Below are 17,406 nucleotides of genomic sequence, written 5' to 3'. Positions count from 1 at the left end.
AAATTTAGGCATGGTAGTTTATTGAATCTAAATTGTGCCCGGTTGGCCCAAGAGGTATATAAGCAATCCATCTTGTGCTGATAATGGAGGTTCTTGAAATCCACCTGATGTTTGCATTATTAAATTTCAGTCTAATGAGCTCTGCTAATACATATTGAAGATGGTTGTAAGGAGTAGAATGTGAATCTGAGCGGGATAATTTGAAAGAAACATAAGCTGAGCATTTTACATGACTCAAGGGCTATAGCTACAATTATACATATAACCAAAATTGAATTTAAATGGAATTTCTATTATCCATGTCCTTCTACCAGGGAAAATAAAGTGTAAATGAAGTAAAAGTCTTTAGCGTTGGTAGTGGTTTGTTTTTATTATCTAATTTAATAGATTCTTGCAATGATATTCGCTGGCAGAAAAGTTTTAATATTTCATTTCTTTAAATGTAGTCTACGTGTGTATAAAAGCTTATAAATGGAAACATGTCTGTAATTGCTTTTATCATTTCATAACACTTGTATTTAAGTTGTATGTTTTTAAGAAGAGGTATCAGACTGTGAAGAGACAGCAGACTTTGAAAAATATAATCTTGTGGCATTTATTTTCTGCATACCCACTGCTTAAGCTGAACGTTATATTCGTAAATTATATAGGTTGATTCAGTAGGCAATAGAAATAGTACCTGAAAAACTGAATAAACATTTATTGTTCTATACCACAGTTTACAGTAGCTTTATTGTACAGGAAAGTCTGGTCTGAAGTCTTATTCCTGTTAGTTTGGGTTCCTTTTCTTCTGACAAGGCAGTACTTTTAAAAACTTAATATTTCATCAAGTATAATGCTATTAGAGACTTATTCTCACTTAGTTCAGTCATCAGGCATTGAGATGGCAATAAAAGAGAATGGCTCCTTTGAGACATTAATGCTTTGGAATAAATGATGTGCTAGAACAGAAATTTAATTAATTTACAGAGTATATTGATAGTCCCTTGTTACTGTGCTGTATATTTTTAATCTTCTTTAACATCTGTAGTAAAGTGTTTGAAAACCCCTGCAGTTGAGCAACTAGTAGGTAATTAAGTAATAAGGGAAGAGGCTTCTAGAGGGAAAAAGATTCTTTTTAGAGGATGCTGTCATAACATGAATAAAGTACTGCTGCTGTGATTTGCAATGAAAAAAATATATTACCTAATTTGATACTGTGACATAGATAGTCCAGACATCCTATATTTTAAATCTTATATGCAGCTCTGAATATTGGAAATATGGCTTTTCCTTCAAAAGAAATCTTAGTTTATTTCCTATATTAGTAAATTAGTTGTTTTTTTTAAATATTCTGCCACTGTGTGATTTCCTTTCACCTTACAAATTGTCAGTTATGATACGGATTAACAGTACTGGTCTTGTAAATAAAAAAAAGTATTAAAGGCCAAATTCTGCTTCAAATGCACATTGACTTTAGTGGGAGCTGCAGAAATTAATCTGAAAGTGAACTTCAGCCCTCAGAAAGGGTTTTGTTTTATTATACAAATGTAATTAAAACAAGTATAAATAACTCATTATAGGTATTTTTTATTTTTAGCGAAAGCAGATGAAGCATTGAAGGCTAAAGAAAGAAGTGAAGAAGAAGCGAAAAAGAGAAAGGAAGAAGGTAATGCAGTTTATTTATCGTCAAGATACGGTTTTTATTAAACTGACAATAATAATTCCATAAGGAACAGTTTCCTTTGAGGTTCTCATATTTTCTCTAGGGTTGGACCACATCTTAATAGGGGTATGTCATGGTCAGTCGTCCTCCAATTCACAGTCACACAGAGCACCTCCACCTCTCAGTCACAACCATATAATATTCCTGTGGCAACTACAGCAATTGCAGGGAATTATTTAATGATTTTTTTAAAGCTGTCTTTAAAGCAACTTGGTATTTGGTAACAAGCAGAAGAGCTAATACCATGTGACCAGTCAGCTCTGTGAGGCAGAGACCACAGTTAGAGAAGTCACTGCAGTCAATTAACATAAAACAGTAACATTGTTTATCTGAGAATATATTGTACGACTAACATAAGATGTCCAATCATTAGTCTAGTTCACTTGTGCAGTTACTCTGTACTATGTCATGATAGTAATCCCTCCAATGCCGTGGTAGCTCTGTGCACTGAGTACTTTCAGGATGAAGGCCTTTTCCATTGCACTACCAGTGGTAGACTACCAATGGGAATCTGTACAAGGTTTGCAGGATCAGGTTCAAAACAAATGTACTTTGATTGTGTCTCTTTTCATTATTTGGTGATACATCAAGTTCTGTGAGAGAGCCAACCTGAACTTATATAAAGGAACCTTAAGTGGTATTCCACACTTCAACTTTGATGCGGTATCCCCATTTCTCAGAGAAAATTAATAGCAAAAATCTGTCTCCTGTGGTTCCAATTAAAATGAGCTACTAAAGTATCTGCAGCATATATTACTTTTATGTTGGTTTAAGTATAAAATATATACCAAAGGATTTTACTTTTATGAAACTGTCAGCTTACTTGTTTTTGACATCATCACTTATCTTGAAACCTGATCCTCAATTTTTGAAAGATGCTGCTGTTTAAGAAATTATTATTTTAAAAAATTAAAGCATCAGTATATACTTTTTCCTTGATGTTTTATTATTATTTTCCAGTACCATATAGGTGACTTCTGAGTTGTGACAGATTTTTGACTGTACACAGTACATTTTAATTATATTTCAAGGTGGATATCTGATCTAAGGGGGAGTGTGTGTGTGTGTGTCTGTATGTATGTATGTATATGTATATACATATATGTACATACATATATATTTTCCTAGGTTAGCCTTTGATCATCTAGTGCCCTCTGCAAATCATAATTTGGTGCCTACATGTAGGTAGTATTCTAGTTGCCAAAGGGGTTGTGTTTGAGACAGACTGTCCTAGAATCAGTGGTGTACACAGGCTGAAAACTTAGGATAAGAGAGCCTTTCATTGGAGGATTGGAATGTGGTTAGTTCACAGCAAGGTATAGTGGCAAAGAACTGTTCGAAGGCCGTGGCATCACTACTATAGCTAATCTGAAAAGAGATAAGGGGAAGGAAGAACTGGGTTAGGAAAGGGTTGAATGTGAAGTTTGGGGAGGTGGCTGGGATCAGAGTGTGACTGGAGGAGAGGGAGCTCCTGTCTAACCAATATCAACAATAGAAGCTTTTGTGGATAGAGCTGCACCAGTGGTGAATTATACATCCTAACTTTCCTAGCTGTAGACAAGTCCCGTCTATCTTGACTCATCTCCAAATGCTTCATTTCATTATCCTTCCATCTCCCAGGCTCTCAACCTCAGTTTACTCTGACTTCCCTCTTCATGCCCTCATACCCAGTCTCTTTCTAAGTGCAGTCTCACCTGCCTTTTTTAATGTCACCCACACCCTCCCTTTCCAGGCTGTCTCCTCTACTGAAGTCATTGTGCACTCCCTGGTTTTTCTCTAGTTTTGACTACTGTAACCACCTCTTCTCTGCCTCTTTACACCTCTTTCCCCCCCACTCCAGTCTATCTAAAATGTCACTGCTAAATTCATCTTTCTCTCCTATCACTACAAGCACATTCAAAACCCCTCCTTGACTCCATTCATTTTCTTCCTTTCTTTTAACACAGCAAATTAAAGCTCTTTGTCTTTCCCTTAAAGCCCCTAGAAACTTCAGCTCCCATTTACCTCTGTTCTTAACGCCTTTAAGAAACTGGAGACTATTCCTAGAAAGGAGACAGCACAATAGAAGGTGCACAGTGGAGAGTATGAAAGAGATGAGGCGAGCATAAACTTCTTGGTTTAATGATCTGTTTGGGGTTTTTTTAATGTAAAATGAATGCTAAGCTTTTTTCACTTCAAAGTGTACTGGGCACTCATTACATCTGAAGGAAATCTTTTTCTTTTATGTTAATTTTCTAATTATTTTATCCAGATACACTGTGTGAGCTTGTTATAAAAGAGACAAATCTACTCTCCCAATATTTAAATATAACTAATGCCCATTGTATCCAAATGGGATGAAGCTAAGGATGTAGCCAGTAAAAGGTATCACCACCTCTATATCAGCACATTCAGGCACTTTTGAAGCTAGTAACAATAATGCTTTCTCCAGCCTTTCCAGTGCTCAACTGTGTTTGGCAGGCATCTGGGTGCTTTTTTTTTTTTTTAAGTTTTACTTTCACTTGAAACATCTAAATTGGGGGCATTTTAAAAGTGTCTTAAGTGAAAGTAAAACTCACCAGTGCTTCATGGACAACCAAACTTCAAAGCAAAATACTGCTGCCTCCTGCTTGGCCTCCCAGCTCAACAGTACGCTGCAGGTGGCTATACCACTTTGAAGTCTATGGTTTTTATTTAAGCAGCTATATCAGAAATGTATTAAACTCTCAGTGTGGCATGTTAAATAGATACTTAGATGTGAAAGTGCAGACTGGCTGTCTGCAGAACATTGATAAACCAGGAAACTGAGCAAGTGTCTCTGCTTGGAATGGTAACATTTCACACCCACTTTGCATTGGCATAAATGGCCATGTGAGGTGCAGAACAATGGAGGATCAGGTCTTGTGACTTTAATATTTTTTACTGGAAATAATAAAAAGTATTTAAAATCCTATCAGAATAAAAAGATTGCTCAGTATTTTGATTTGAGGGCAACGAAGAGCAAAACATTATAAACAGTTTTCAGAGTAGCAGCCGTGTTAGTCTGTATTCACAAAAAGAAAAGGAGTACTTGTGGCACCTTAGAGACTAACACATTTATTTGAGCATAAGCATCCGATGAAGTGAGGTGTAGCTCACGAAAGCTTATGCTCAGATAAATTTGTTGGTCTCTAAGGTGCCACAAGTACTCCTTTTCTTTTTGCGAATACAGACTACACGGCTGCTACTCTGACAACTATCTGTGATGACTTTCAATGGGAGGCAGGCACCAAATTGCCATCTATGCCTTTGAAAATCTCCCCTTGAGAAAATGTCACCTTTTAAATTTCTGAAATAAATAGATTAGACAGATCACCATGTGAGATTCTGGGTAGATTAAAAAGTGTTGATTTTAACCTATAAAACCCCAATTTGTCCAGGCCCAGCCTACCTGAGAGATTGCCTCTATCCCCAAAATACGTTGCCACAATTGCAGTCAGCAGAGACAGTGATGCTAGATCTCCCTTGATTTAATAGAGAAAGAGCTGCTGACAGAGCATTTTTCATAAGGGCCCTATCACTCTGGAATGTCCTTCCTCCCATGGCACAGAATATCCCCGATTTGACAACTCTCAGGGTACCCTGCAGGATCCATTTGTTTTTCCTGGCATTTGACGAGAGGAAAGTGGATTGAGGTATTACCCAATGTATGGAGGTCATAGTAATCTGGAAACACAAAATTAGTTAGAAGAAAGTTTTCAAAATTTTGCCTTGTAGTTGGCATTCTTGTGGTAGTATAAGTCTCTGCCATGTGCCAGCTCAAGTTCAAGTAATGTCCCTTCCTCTCATGCAAGGTGGGACTGAAAACCTCTTTGAAACTTTCCTCAGGATGATTCAGGTGTAGAGTCAGTGGACCCTGTGGGGTGTGAATACAGCTTTGACCGGGAGGTTGGTTGGACACTATAATTTTAGTAAAGTAGTAGCAAGTCTTTCAGCTCCTGTAGTGGCGTGGAAATAGATAACTTTTTCTACCTTCTTCATCAACGTTTAAAGACTATGAGCCAAGCTGGTAAAAAAATGGTTTCCTCCAATTAGGTTCCTAAAACCATATTTAGGTGCCTTAATAAGTAACCTGATACTCAAAAGTGCTGAACACCCAGCAGTTCCCACTATAGTTGATGGGAGCTGTTGAGTGCACTCAGAAATTTTTAATATCATGCCACTTGTTTAGGTACTTAAACGTGAATTTAGGAGTCTAAAGTTAAACACCCATTTTTAAAAGCATGGTCCCAGTAAAGTCCAAATCAACAACCTATTGCTAAAAGGATGGATGAACATTACTCTCTTTTTGAAGGGGGGGGAAAAACACACCAACCACAAGAGCAGGTGTTATGCACACAGTGCTCTGTTAACAAATAGGATTTGTGTTTGAAACTCCTGCTCAGTGCTTTGAATATTTACCTTTTGGTGACCTGTATCTATACTGCTGCTTTATATACTTCATTCGTTACACTAGAGCATTCTTGAAAATAAGGAAAGAATATCACAGTTCCAGATGATTTATATCACCAGCCACCTGGGACTGCTCTGTGGTTGATCCTGAACTAAGAATAAATGAACAACAGTGTGCAGTCATGCAAGGCGTATTACTAGAGAAGAGCTAGAATGTGTCATACTGAACTGTATATTTCCATTAGTCTGTCTAAATTAACATAATGCTTTATTTAGAATTCTCTAATGGGTTATATAGTGATACTTTTTATCTACCTGTAATCATGTTGCCCTGGGGATAATGCTTTAGTAAACATCTGATTTTTCTGACAAGGGGATTCCTTCCAAATCCTCCAAAATTAAGTTACACAATTAAGTTAAGCTGCTGGGTTAAAGTTTTGTGTAGATTCAAAGGAGGCTTCACATTAGACCAGTTTCCCCTAGCAAACACTGTTTTTCAGTGTTCACTGTTCAATGATTTTAGACAGTCATCTTCAAGAACTGAATTGATCGAATTCACCTGAGGATATTAGTGAATGAGAAATGAAGAGATCTTGCCCAACATCCAGAAGTTCTGAAACAACTTTAGAATCAGTTCTAAGTTGCAAAAAGTTCTAAGCTGGAATCTCTTCAGAGATAGAAGAAATACTTAGGAAAATATCCTTAATGTCTCAAGTTTGGCTTTCATGTTTTTGTGATTTTCTTCATCATTAGAGGGTAATTTTTTATGCACAAGATCACTTTCATTTAAAGAAATCCAGACTTCTGATTGAGGAGTAGGTCTTCCAGTCCGCATAAGCTCAGAATCCTACTAGTTCCAGCAGCAGCTATCATAGCCGTTAAAGTTTTCAACAGATTTTAAAGTATGATGCAAAATTGCAGTCTTTTCTTTTTTTAATCCCCCTTCAATGAGGGGCTTGGATTAGATTGCAACATATTAGTTGCTGCCTTGTTTGCCAGAATCTTAGCATTCATCTTTTTAAAAAAGTCCCCAGGCCTGATGATGGCCTTAAAAATGTGAACTTGGACATTGCTGCATCAGTTACTCTGACTCTGCAGAGATTCTGAAACAACAGAAGGTGTGAAATGTCTCTAACATGGTAACTCAGGGCTTGTCTATATGGGGACACTCAGAGAAATTCATTCAAATTAACTAATGGTGTGAATTTAAAGCACATTAGTTAAACTGCATTAAATCCCTGTGTGGACACTCTCATTCAGATGACCAGTAACGATGATTTAAATGTCATCATTGTTAAGTATTTCATTATGAACAAATCATGTAAGAAAGGAGCAGGATGATTTACACAATTTGCTGAGAGTGATATTTCATTTTGGTGCCATGAGTAGGTGGCATTTTAGAGGTAACCAACCATTTCACTCCCCCTCTCCCAATCTAACGCATGGAGTCAAAAAGACCGAGGGGAAGAGCAGAGCCCACCTCAGAGGGCATCTGAACCCCAGGAAACAGGAGGTAATCTGTAGAGCCAAGAAGGACATACATCCAAGCCTTCCACCCACAATGAGGGCTTGGTTGGCTCTGGTGGCATGAGAATGGCCAGATGGCTTTCTCTCTGGATCTAGTGGTGGTGGCTCCTCACTTTAATGGACATTGTCCATTTGACTCTGCAGACTTTACTGTATCATTATCATTCAGGTCATGACTGTTTTCTTTGCAATCATGAGAGCTGATATATATATTTTTAAATGAGACCTTAGATTCTGATGTCATATAACTCTAAGAGACTGGGGGTCCTATGTATGTTTCTATGCCTTGCCCAAGGATATATCTGAATCATACTAAGAGGAAACAAAGCTTAATGATCCCAACAGAACATATGTGATCATATTTTAAACATCTGCACAATCTTCTTTGAGTAGCATCTAATTTTTGTGTCTAGTAGGCAGAGTTTGGGAAAGTATCCCAATTTTTTTTTCAAGTTCAGCCCTTTCTGCAATACAGAGTTTAAAAATTTCTGCTTCTTAAAGAAACTGGAAAAGTAGTTTAGGGTATTTTGCTGTACACAAGCAAGTAATGAAAACTCAGAATGTTCCTGGGTGTTAAGATGCTATGTTTTTTAATTAAAGGAAACATTTTAGGTATATCACAGAATTGAGTTGTTCAGATCCTAAATCAAGGAGATTAATGTGGTCTGTGTTCAGGATCTAGCTAAATCAAAGCTAGCTTGGGTATATCTACATGTGCTGCAATCATACCCTCCCAGTTGCAGTGTAGATCTACCCTGTAAATTTAAACTAGAGTTACTCCTGATTTACACTGGTTTAACTGAGACCAGAATTAAGCTCTCTGACTCCACATGGAAATATGTTTAAGTGAACAAAAGGGCTAATTTACAGTCCAGCTTCCCCAGCTGACCAGAATCTGAAGACTTGGTAGGATTAGTCAAAAAGCTTGGATGTGACAGGAAGATGAGATAGTATTTGTAGACACAGGATGAGTCCAGGGAGTTTTATTTTAGGAGAGGGAATGTAGTAGCCTGCCTGAAAGGATCCACATGTGTGGATGGGGAAATGATGGTGGATGAGAGGAAGTGGATAACAGAAGGAGAAAGAGAAGTCAGGAGTTGGCAGGGGATATGGGACTTGGTGAAAGGTTAGCAGCAGACACACTTCAGAGGCAGTGACAGGTTAGGAGAAGGAAGGAGTAGCTAGAAGAGAGGAGAAGGTGAGTTATCTCTAGATGATGTTGGTTTTCTTCTTGAAAGAATTGTTTGAGGTCCTATTCTGAGAGGGAGGACATGTAGAGGTGGTAGAGATGGTTTGTGAAGGAATCAAGAAGTGTCCATAGTTATTGTAGACAACTGAGTTGATCAGAGAGAGGTAATGTTGTTTTGCACGAAAGATAATGAAATAAAAAGCAGACAGAACAAATCGGCATCAGAAATGTGTATGGTGTCTCAACTTTTTTTCAAAGATGCTCAGCCACATGAGAGCAAGAGTAGAACAAATGGACATAATCCTTCCTTCAAAAGAAAAAAAAGCCTTACCACAAAAATGCGTTTTTGAACTACTTTTTAACTTGTGAATTGCCAAAATGTGGAAGCCTCTTATGTAAGTTCATAAACCAGAGTCCGTGTCAGAGCAATGTGTTTTGCCTTTCTGTGGCTGGAGCCGATCAGCAGCAGCCAGTCAACTGGAAGGGAACCTATGCAGCCCTAATGCAAACAGGAGCAGCCAAGATGGCACTGCACCACAGCCATGAATTGGTGTGTGTCCTTCACAAAATAAGGGGCCAGTCGCCAGGGAGATTCCACACACCCCAAAGGGCAGCCTTAAGTAGCTGTGGAGGGTACCATAAACATTTAGGAAAAATTGGAGATAGATTTTTCACTTTGTGGGTCAGTTTACATTTTCAAGGCTATCTTCAGAAGGGAAAATGAAGATTTATACCTAACGTTTTCAGGTAGAGACGGATTCACAGCTGCAGGCTCAGTGAGCCCCAGAGGTTCATCTCTGGTGATGATTTGATCCATACTTTTCCAGATATGCTTTTTATATTTCATTAATTTCCGTATGTTTTCTGTTGTGTCTTATTGTGACTGTATACAAAGAAACAAACACAAAAAGGAAGCTTACAAGAAGTGGAAACTTGGGCAGATGACTAGGGAGAAGTATAAAAATATTGCTCGAGTATACAGAGGTGTAATCAGGAAGGCCAAAACACAACTGGAGTTGCAGCTAGCAAGGGATGTGAAGGGTAACAAGAAGGGTTTCTACAGGTATGTTGGCAACAAGAAAAAGGTCAGGGAAAATGTGGGACCCTTAATGAATGGGGAGGCAACCTAGTGACAGATGATGTAGAAAAAACTGAAGTACTCAATGCTTTTTTTTGCCTCGGTCTTCACAGACAAGGTCAGCTCCCAGACTGCTGCCTGGGCAACACAGTGTGGGGAGGAGGTGAGCAGCCCTCAGTGGTGAAAAAACAGGTTAAGGACTATTTAGGACAGCTGGACGTGCACAAGTCCATGGGTCCAGATCTAATGCATGTGAGGATGCTGTGGGAATTGGTTGATGTTATTGCAGAGCCATTGGCCATTATCTTTGAAAACTTGTGGCGATCGGGAGAGGTCCCGGATGATTGGAAAAAGGCAAATATAGTGCCCATCTTTAAAAAAGGGAAGAAGGAGAATCCAGGGAACTACATGCCGGTCAGCCTCACCTTAGTTCCTGGAAAAATCGTGGAGCAGGTCCTCAAGGAAACCATTTTGAAGCACTTGGAGGAGAGGAAGGTGATCAGGAACAGTCAACATGGATTCACCAAAGGCCAGTCATGCCTGACCAACCCGATTGCCATCTATGATAAGATAACTGGCTCTGTGGATATGGGGGAAAGCAGTGGATGTGATATATCTTGACTTTAGCAAGGCTTTTGATACGGTCTCCCACAGTATTCTTGCCAGCAACTTAAAAAAGTCTAGATTGGATGAATGGACTATAAGGTGGATAGAAAGCTGACTAGATTGTAGGGCTCAACGGGTAGTGATCAATGGCTCCATGTCTAGTGTCAAGTAGAGTGCCCCCGAGTTCGGTCCTGGGGCCATTTTTTCCCAACATCTTTATTAATGATCTGGATGATGGAATGGATTGCACCCTCAGCAATGACGCTAAGCGGGGAGGAGAGGTAGATACGCTGGAGGGTAGGGATAGGGTCCAGAGTGACCTAGACAAATTAGAGGATTGGGCCAAAAGAAATCTGATGAGGTTCAACACGGACAAGTGCAGAGTCCTGCACTTAGGACAGAAGAATCCCACGCACCACTACAGGCTGGTGACCAACTGGCTAAGCAGCAGTTCTGCAGAAAAGGACCTGGGGATTACAGTGGATGAGAAGCTGGATATGAGTCAGCAGTGTGCCCTTGTTGCCAAGAAGGTTAATGGCATATTAGGTTGCATTAGTAGGAACATTGCCAGCAGATCAAGGAAGTGATTATTCCTCAGTATTCGGCACTGGTGAGGCCACATCTGGAGTATTGCATCCGGTTTTGGAAAGGATGTGGACAAATTATAGAGTCCAGCGGAGGGCAATGAAAACGATCAGGAGTCTGAGGCACATAACTTAAGAAGAGAGGCTGAGGGAACTGGGCTTGTTTAGTCTGAAGAGAAGAGTGAGGGGGGATTTGATAGCAGCCTACAACTACCTGAAGGGGGGTTCCAAAGAGGATGGAGCTCAACTGTTCTCAGTGATGGCGGATGACAGAACAAGGAGCAATGGTCTCAAGTTGCAGTGGGGAAGGTCTAGGTTGGATATTAGGAAACTGTATTTCACTTCGAGGGTGGTAAAGCACTGGAATGGGTTACCTAGGGAGGTGGTGGAACCTCCATCCTTAGAGGTTTTTAAGGCCTGGCTTGACAGAGCCCTGGCTGGGATGATTTAGTTGGTCCTGCTTTGAGCAGGAGGTTGGACTAGATGACCTCCTGAGGTCTCTTCCAGCCCTAATCTTCTGTGATTCTAACTGTTTTGCATACAGACATTACAAGAGATAGCTGACCTATACATACAGAGTGAATTGCAAACAATAGTGATTTACAGAGAAACCACATAGAAAATCTGCAGTCTTTGGGGTTTTTTTTATTAGTAAGGCATGACTAAAATAGAAACAAGCCCTTAAGGTACAGTCCTGTATGCATACATAGTGGATGTTATGTAGTCTATATATCATAGTCCTATTAGTTTACTCCTATTTATGTTTGTTTTTGTACAGTATTACTTAGCATCTTGCCTTATCAGTCAAATGAGTGTCACTTAATAGGCATTCCTAGACAAAATTCTACAATTAGGGTCCTGGCCAGCAGCCGCCACTCTCTGGCTGTCCAGCTCTGAAGGCATCACCGCTGCCAGCAGCAATGGAGACGTAAGGGTGGCAATACTGCGACCCCTCTAAAATAGCCTTGCAAGCCCTCAGCCCCCACCATGATTAGAACACCATGAAATATCAGATTTAAATATCTGAAACCATGAAATTTAAAATTTTTTAAATCCTATGACCATGAAATTTACCAAAATGGACCGTGAATTTAGTAGGGCCCTAGTTATGTAAATTATATTTGTTCAAATATATTAGATTATAGGAAAAAAATCTGTTTTTTCATTGTGGTTTCACTACTATATACATACGGTTCCATAGTATCAGTGAAATAGATTTTCATTCTAGTTGAATTCAAGTTTATTTCTGTGGTGGTGTTTTGTTTTTCTTAACATTTGACAATGTCTTCATCATTGATGCAGATCTTTTGGTTGAACCGAGTAAAAGTTTGAAGAAATATTTACAGTGTACAATATTTTTTGTACTGCTGCTATTTAGTTACTCTTAATCTATTTATTAATATTTGCAACAAAGATTACCTTTGCTTAAAATAACTGTAGATTTAATTCTGTACTGCTATAAACCTTTAATCAAATTAAAGCACATCAATATAAAATTGAAATTCCTGAGTCTCTAGACTTCCAAATTTCATTCTGTCTTGTGGCATCACGGTATTGCTTTTGTTACAAAATCTCCACCCCAAAAACAAAAAGTTGAAGTTGCATACTTCAGCTAGCAAGCTTCTGGAACTGAGTGTAACCTTTATTAATGAAAAGTTTAGCCTCATATCTGCGATAAGCAAAATCTATTGTATAATAAGCTTATTGTTTCTCAGCTCATGAAAAAAAGGTTATTCTTTCTCCATCCTTTTGTAATGGTGTTTTAACATTACTTTTATTGTAATTTTATTGCCAAATCAGGTGTGAGATTAGATGTTGGATGTTACGTGTAATCTGCTCAGAAATCAAATCATTTGACCTCCAAACCCACCAATGCACTCTCCTGCTGGTTTGCTGTTAAATATGCAGCATTTTCCTGTCATGAATACAAATGGCGGACAAATTAGAATCTACAGACAGCTGACCTGAGCTACAGATTAGAGACTAGGGGCTTGTGCTGTTTTAAAAGTTTTAATTACCATAGTCCCAATAGCCAGTTGAAGGACACATACAAAAATCTGTTTGTAACAAAAAAGCAAAGAAAGAAAGAGAAAGAAAGAAAAAGCTCACTCCTCCTAATTTGAATTTTTCAGTTTGATTACATTTGCACTTCCATTGGAGCTATGCTAATTTGCTGCATGAAATTAGGTCTATTAATAAAAAATGCTGTACCTTTACAAAAGTATTTTCAATTGAGGGTTTTTTCTGTTTTGTTTTTGTTTTGCTTATTTCCATTTGGGACTAGCTGAAAATGACATCAAAACCTTATGAGAATTTTACTGTCAAACGTGATTTTAGCTCAGGGCCTGGCAAGTCAAATTCAAAGTAGCTGAAATGTGTAGGAGTAATAGCGGGAATAATATGGCACAATATAAATACTTTCAGAGGAAAAGTGTGTGTTCCTTTTACATCCAACTCAAATGTGTTGGACTGCATTACTGCAAGATGTTTGAAGTTGTTTGCTGTAATATATCATTCATAATACAATTATAAGACTTTGTTTTTTAAGATGTAGCTAGTCATGAAAACATATTTTATACAATTGTCTTGAGATGTGGTGCAATGATAGCACTATTTTGGTCCATAATAGGGATTAATGTATGAAAGGTTTACAGAGGATTATAGGGAAAAGATGGTTTTTAAAAATCATTTTAGATATCAAAGGAATAGAACTAAACAAGGATTTGTTCCTTTGAATTTAAAAAATAAATTTCACTAATACTTGCATTAAGGAATATATTATCCTGATGCCTTCATTCTTGAATTTGCATTTTTTGTTTCTCATGTGTGTTGGCCCAGTGTTGAATTGATTAGTTATGCCTAGCTAGTAAGCAATGAAACATTTTTATATACACTAGGGAAATAAATTTGGCAGAAAATCAGCATGAGTAGATTTAATTATCACTCAGAGACCTTTTCCTTTTCTAGCTTAGTGATCCTGAAACTCCACGTGTTTCAATGAAATCTGTGTGGACGCTAAGCTTCGCTTCCCAATTTGTTCCTCCACACAATGATAAGCCAAGCAATTACTGGTTTATTGATTTTTCATCATGACAAATTTAAAGTTGATTTTTTTCCTGAAAAGGCAGGGGTGATTAAGTGTTTCCCCTCGGTTTAGTACAAGAGAGCTATGTGGCAGAATCTAATATCCTGAGGTCAACCTCTGCAGACAGATAATACGGTGTCTTGGCCACATGTTAAGAAGAGAAATCAGGACTACAAATGTGATAGGATATATGTGGAGACAGTTTAATTTGCTCCATTTATATGAACAAGTCATGTGGCTCATGCTTGGAAAACATCATTTTGAATAGGCTTGGAAATAAAAACCACGTGGGCAGAAAGGATAAATGAGTACAAACAAGAGAAGCATTTGCTTCTCAAGGGGTAGATCTTTTAAAATCTGAAATAAGTAAAGCTTTGTTTTTTTGTTGTTTTAATAATTGACTGAAATCTACATGTTACCCTGCGGATAACTTCATATTCTCCTTACAGTTTGAGCTAACATTTAAAAAATTAAAATCATACAGGTCCCAAAAAGATTGTTTCTGCGTAATATCTATATCACGTAAACATCACAGTAACAATCAAGATATAGTATGCTGTTAATGTTTGTGGTTTATTTTGAAGCTCATGGATTTATAGAATTTAATTGGAAGCAAAAGAATAGCACTTTACAAAATGGGAAAATGCATTGCTAGAGTTTAGCTGTTCTTATTAAACTGCAGAATTCATGGATTTGGATAAAACAGTAAAGCAATCAGCAGATAAAGCTTGTTTGTTTTGGAAAAAAAAATCAATTTGATATTTTATGTCAATAGAAATTTTGACATGTTTTAAAATCCTTAAAAGGCTAACTTATACTTACTCTGAAGTTATTTGAGCAGTTTGGGAAAATCTTTATGCTTTCCAAGACGTTGTTTGGAATTTAACCCAAAACTGAGCCGGTCAACATTAGCAGTAGGTTGTAGCGGAGAAATGGCAGAAAATGTAAAGTTTTTAAAAGATTTGCTAGTCAGTGGAAGATGTATGAATTGCAGTGTCTAAGAATGATGAGAGATACTGCAATATCTAGTTTTTGAATGTCCCAAAGTTTGAAGGTGGGGGTCTGTGCTTTGGTATTGTTTTGGTTTATTGCTGAGAGAGGGACAGACAATCTAGATTCAAATTCCAAACATGCCCACAAAGTTCAAACACTTGAATCTGTTTTTGGTGTGAAACCATGTTGGTCTATAATTTTAGCCTTTATCAGTAGTGTTTTTATTAGTAGTACAAAAGGAAAAGCATATCTTACCACTGCTCATTTTAGATCTGTACCCTGAGAGTGAAATGCTTTTTAAAGGGTTACACAGATTAATTGACAGAGCCAGAAGAGTACCCAGAAGTTACCTACTACAGGACAGGCCCAACAAAGAAAATAACAGAACGCCACTAGCCATCACCTTCAGCCCCCAACTAAAACCGCTCCAACGCATCATCAAGGATCTACAACCTATCCTGAAGGACGACCCATCACTCTCACAGATCTTGGGAGACCAGTCTTTGCTTACAGACAGCCCCCCAATCTGAAGCAAATACTCACCAACAACCACACACCACACAACAAAAACACTAACCCAGGAACCTATCCTTGCAACAAAGCCCGTAGCCAACTGTGTCCACATATCTATTCAGGGGACACCGTCATAGGACCTAATCACATCAGCTACACTATCAGAGGCTCCCATTGTTTCATGTTCTCTGTGTATATAAAATCTCCCCACTGTATTTTCCACTGCATGCATCCGATGAATTGAGCTGTAGCTCACGAAAGCTTATGCTCAAATAAATTTGTTAGTCTCTAAGGTGCCACAAGTACTCCTTTTCTTTTTACAGATTAATTTGAGATTGAAACCATCAAAGGACTTGCATCACCTTCTTAAAATCAATTTCCTTGTCTGTACACGCTGCCTGATACTTCACTAGTATGATATAATTTATAGTGCAATACTTTCAGTTAACACCAAATTACTAAGTTGCAAATGGCATGCAACAAATGGAGATATGGGCATTCCTGACTTAGAAACCAAACTTAGAACTTTCATAAAGATTACCTATAAAGGAATGCAGGCCCTTACATTGTTCTATTCTTTTGCTCCTGACTGTATTAACATCAGTGACCTGCCTAATGGACAAGGGAGTTGTCACAGGGTCCACTCACTGCTAGGGGCACCTCTTTCTGGCCACTCTGGGAATTAGCACCTTCCAGGTGCTGCGCCCTCCTCTGTTGGTTTCTGAACCCGACATTCTCTCTTACCCTGTGACCCCTCTTACTCCAGGAGCTACAGCTTCCTCTTTGTGAGTTGGCCCTCTGGCCATGTCACTATTGTCTTCCCCTTCCAGGGTATGGAAGTCTTTCGGGCCAAACTGTCCCTCTGCGCCACTTCCTTAGTGGATGGTAAGGGAACCTGGGCCCACCCTCTACTCTGGGTTCCATCTCAGGGGCCTCTCTTCAGAAGCCAAGGTCCGCACTATCCTATGACTTGCTGCTTTTCCCCTGAGCCTTTCCTACCTTTCTGGCTCTCCTCCTCTCTGGGTTTGCCAGCTGCACAATCCCCTCCTCTCAGGGAGTAACAGTAGGCAACTTGCCTCTTTAGCCCAAAACACACCTCCCTTCTCCCAGGGAGTGACTGCAGACTACCCCCCGGCAGCCCCTTTCTGCTCTCAGCTCCTGGGCCCCTCCTGTTCCTGTGCAGCTGAGCCTCATCTCATTAATCCCTGCTCCCTGGCTGCTCCTCCAGGTGCAGCCTGGGCAGTTTTGGCCCACCTAGCCACTTTAACCCATTCAGGCCTTGTGTGGGGTGGGCATCCCATCACAGAGGTATTGTGAAAGCAGAGTAGCCAATCCCACTGGGGTGGGCAAACTTTTTAGCCTGAGGGCCACATCGGGGTTCCGAAACTGTATGGAGGGCCAGGTAGGGAAGGCTGTGCCTCCCGAACAGCCTGTCCCCCGCCCCCCTCAAAACCCCCAATCCATCCAACCCCCCCCCTGCTCCTTGTCCCCTGACTGCTCCCCCGGGACCCCACCCTCTATCGAACCCCCCCGTCTCCTGACTGCCCTGACCCCTATCCACACCCCCCACCCCCCGGGACTCCGATGCATATCCAATCCCCCCTGTTCCTCGTCCCTGACCACCCCCCAGGACTCGCTGCCCCTTATCCAACCCCCCCGCTCCCCGCCCCCTTACCATGCTGCAGAGAGCACCAGGACTGGCAGCCACGCTGCCCC

General features: G+C 39.5%; 1 protein-coding gene across 1 annotated transcript in view; it reads left to right on the top strand.

Annotated features, from left to right (window-relative positions):
• The window catches only part of RSRC1 (arginine and serine rich coiled-coil 1), a 369,974-nt gene that overhangs the window by 297,169 nt on the left and 55,399 nt on the right, over nucleotides 1-17,406 (top strand). Inside the window, exon 7 of the mRNA XM_048864333.2 lies at nucleotides 1,580-1,648. Within this exon, the coding sequence (XP_048720290.1) occupies nucleotides 1,580-1,648 (69 nt within the window). The remainder of the gene's footprint in view (nucleotides 1-1,579; nucleotides 1,649-17,406) is intronic.

This window comes from Caretta caretta, chromosome 9, assembly GCF_965140235.1.
Source record: "Caretta caretta isolate rCarCar2 chromosome 9, rCarCar1.hap1, whole genome shotgun sequence".
Taxonomy (NCBI): domain Eukaryota; kingdom Metazoa; phylum Chordata; order Testudines; family Cheloniidae; genus Caretta; species Caretta caretta.
Note: the sequence above shows the minus strand (reverse complement) of the source record. Positions and strands in the feature narration are given on the sequence as shown.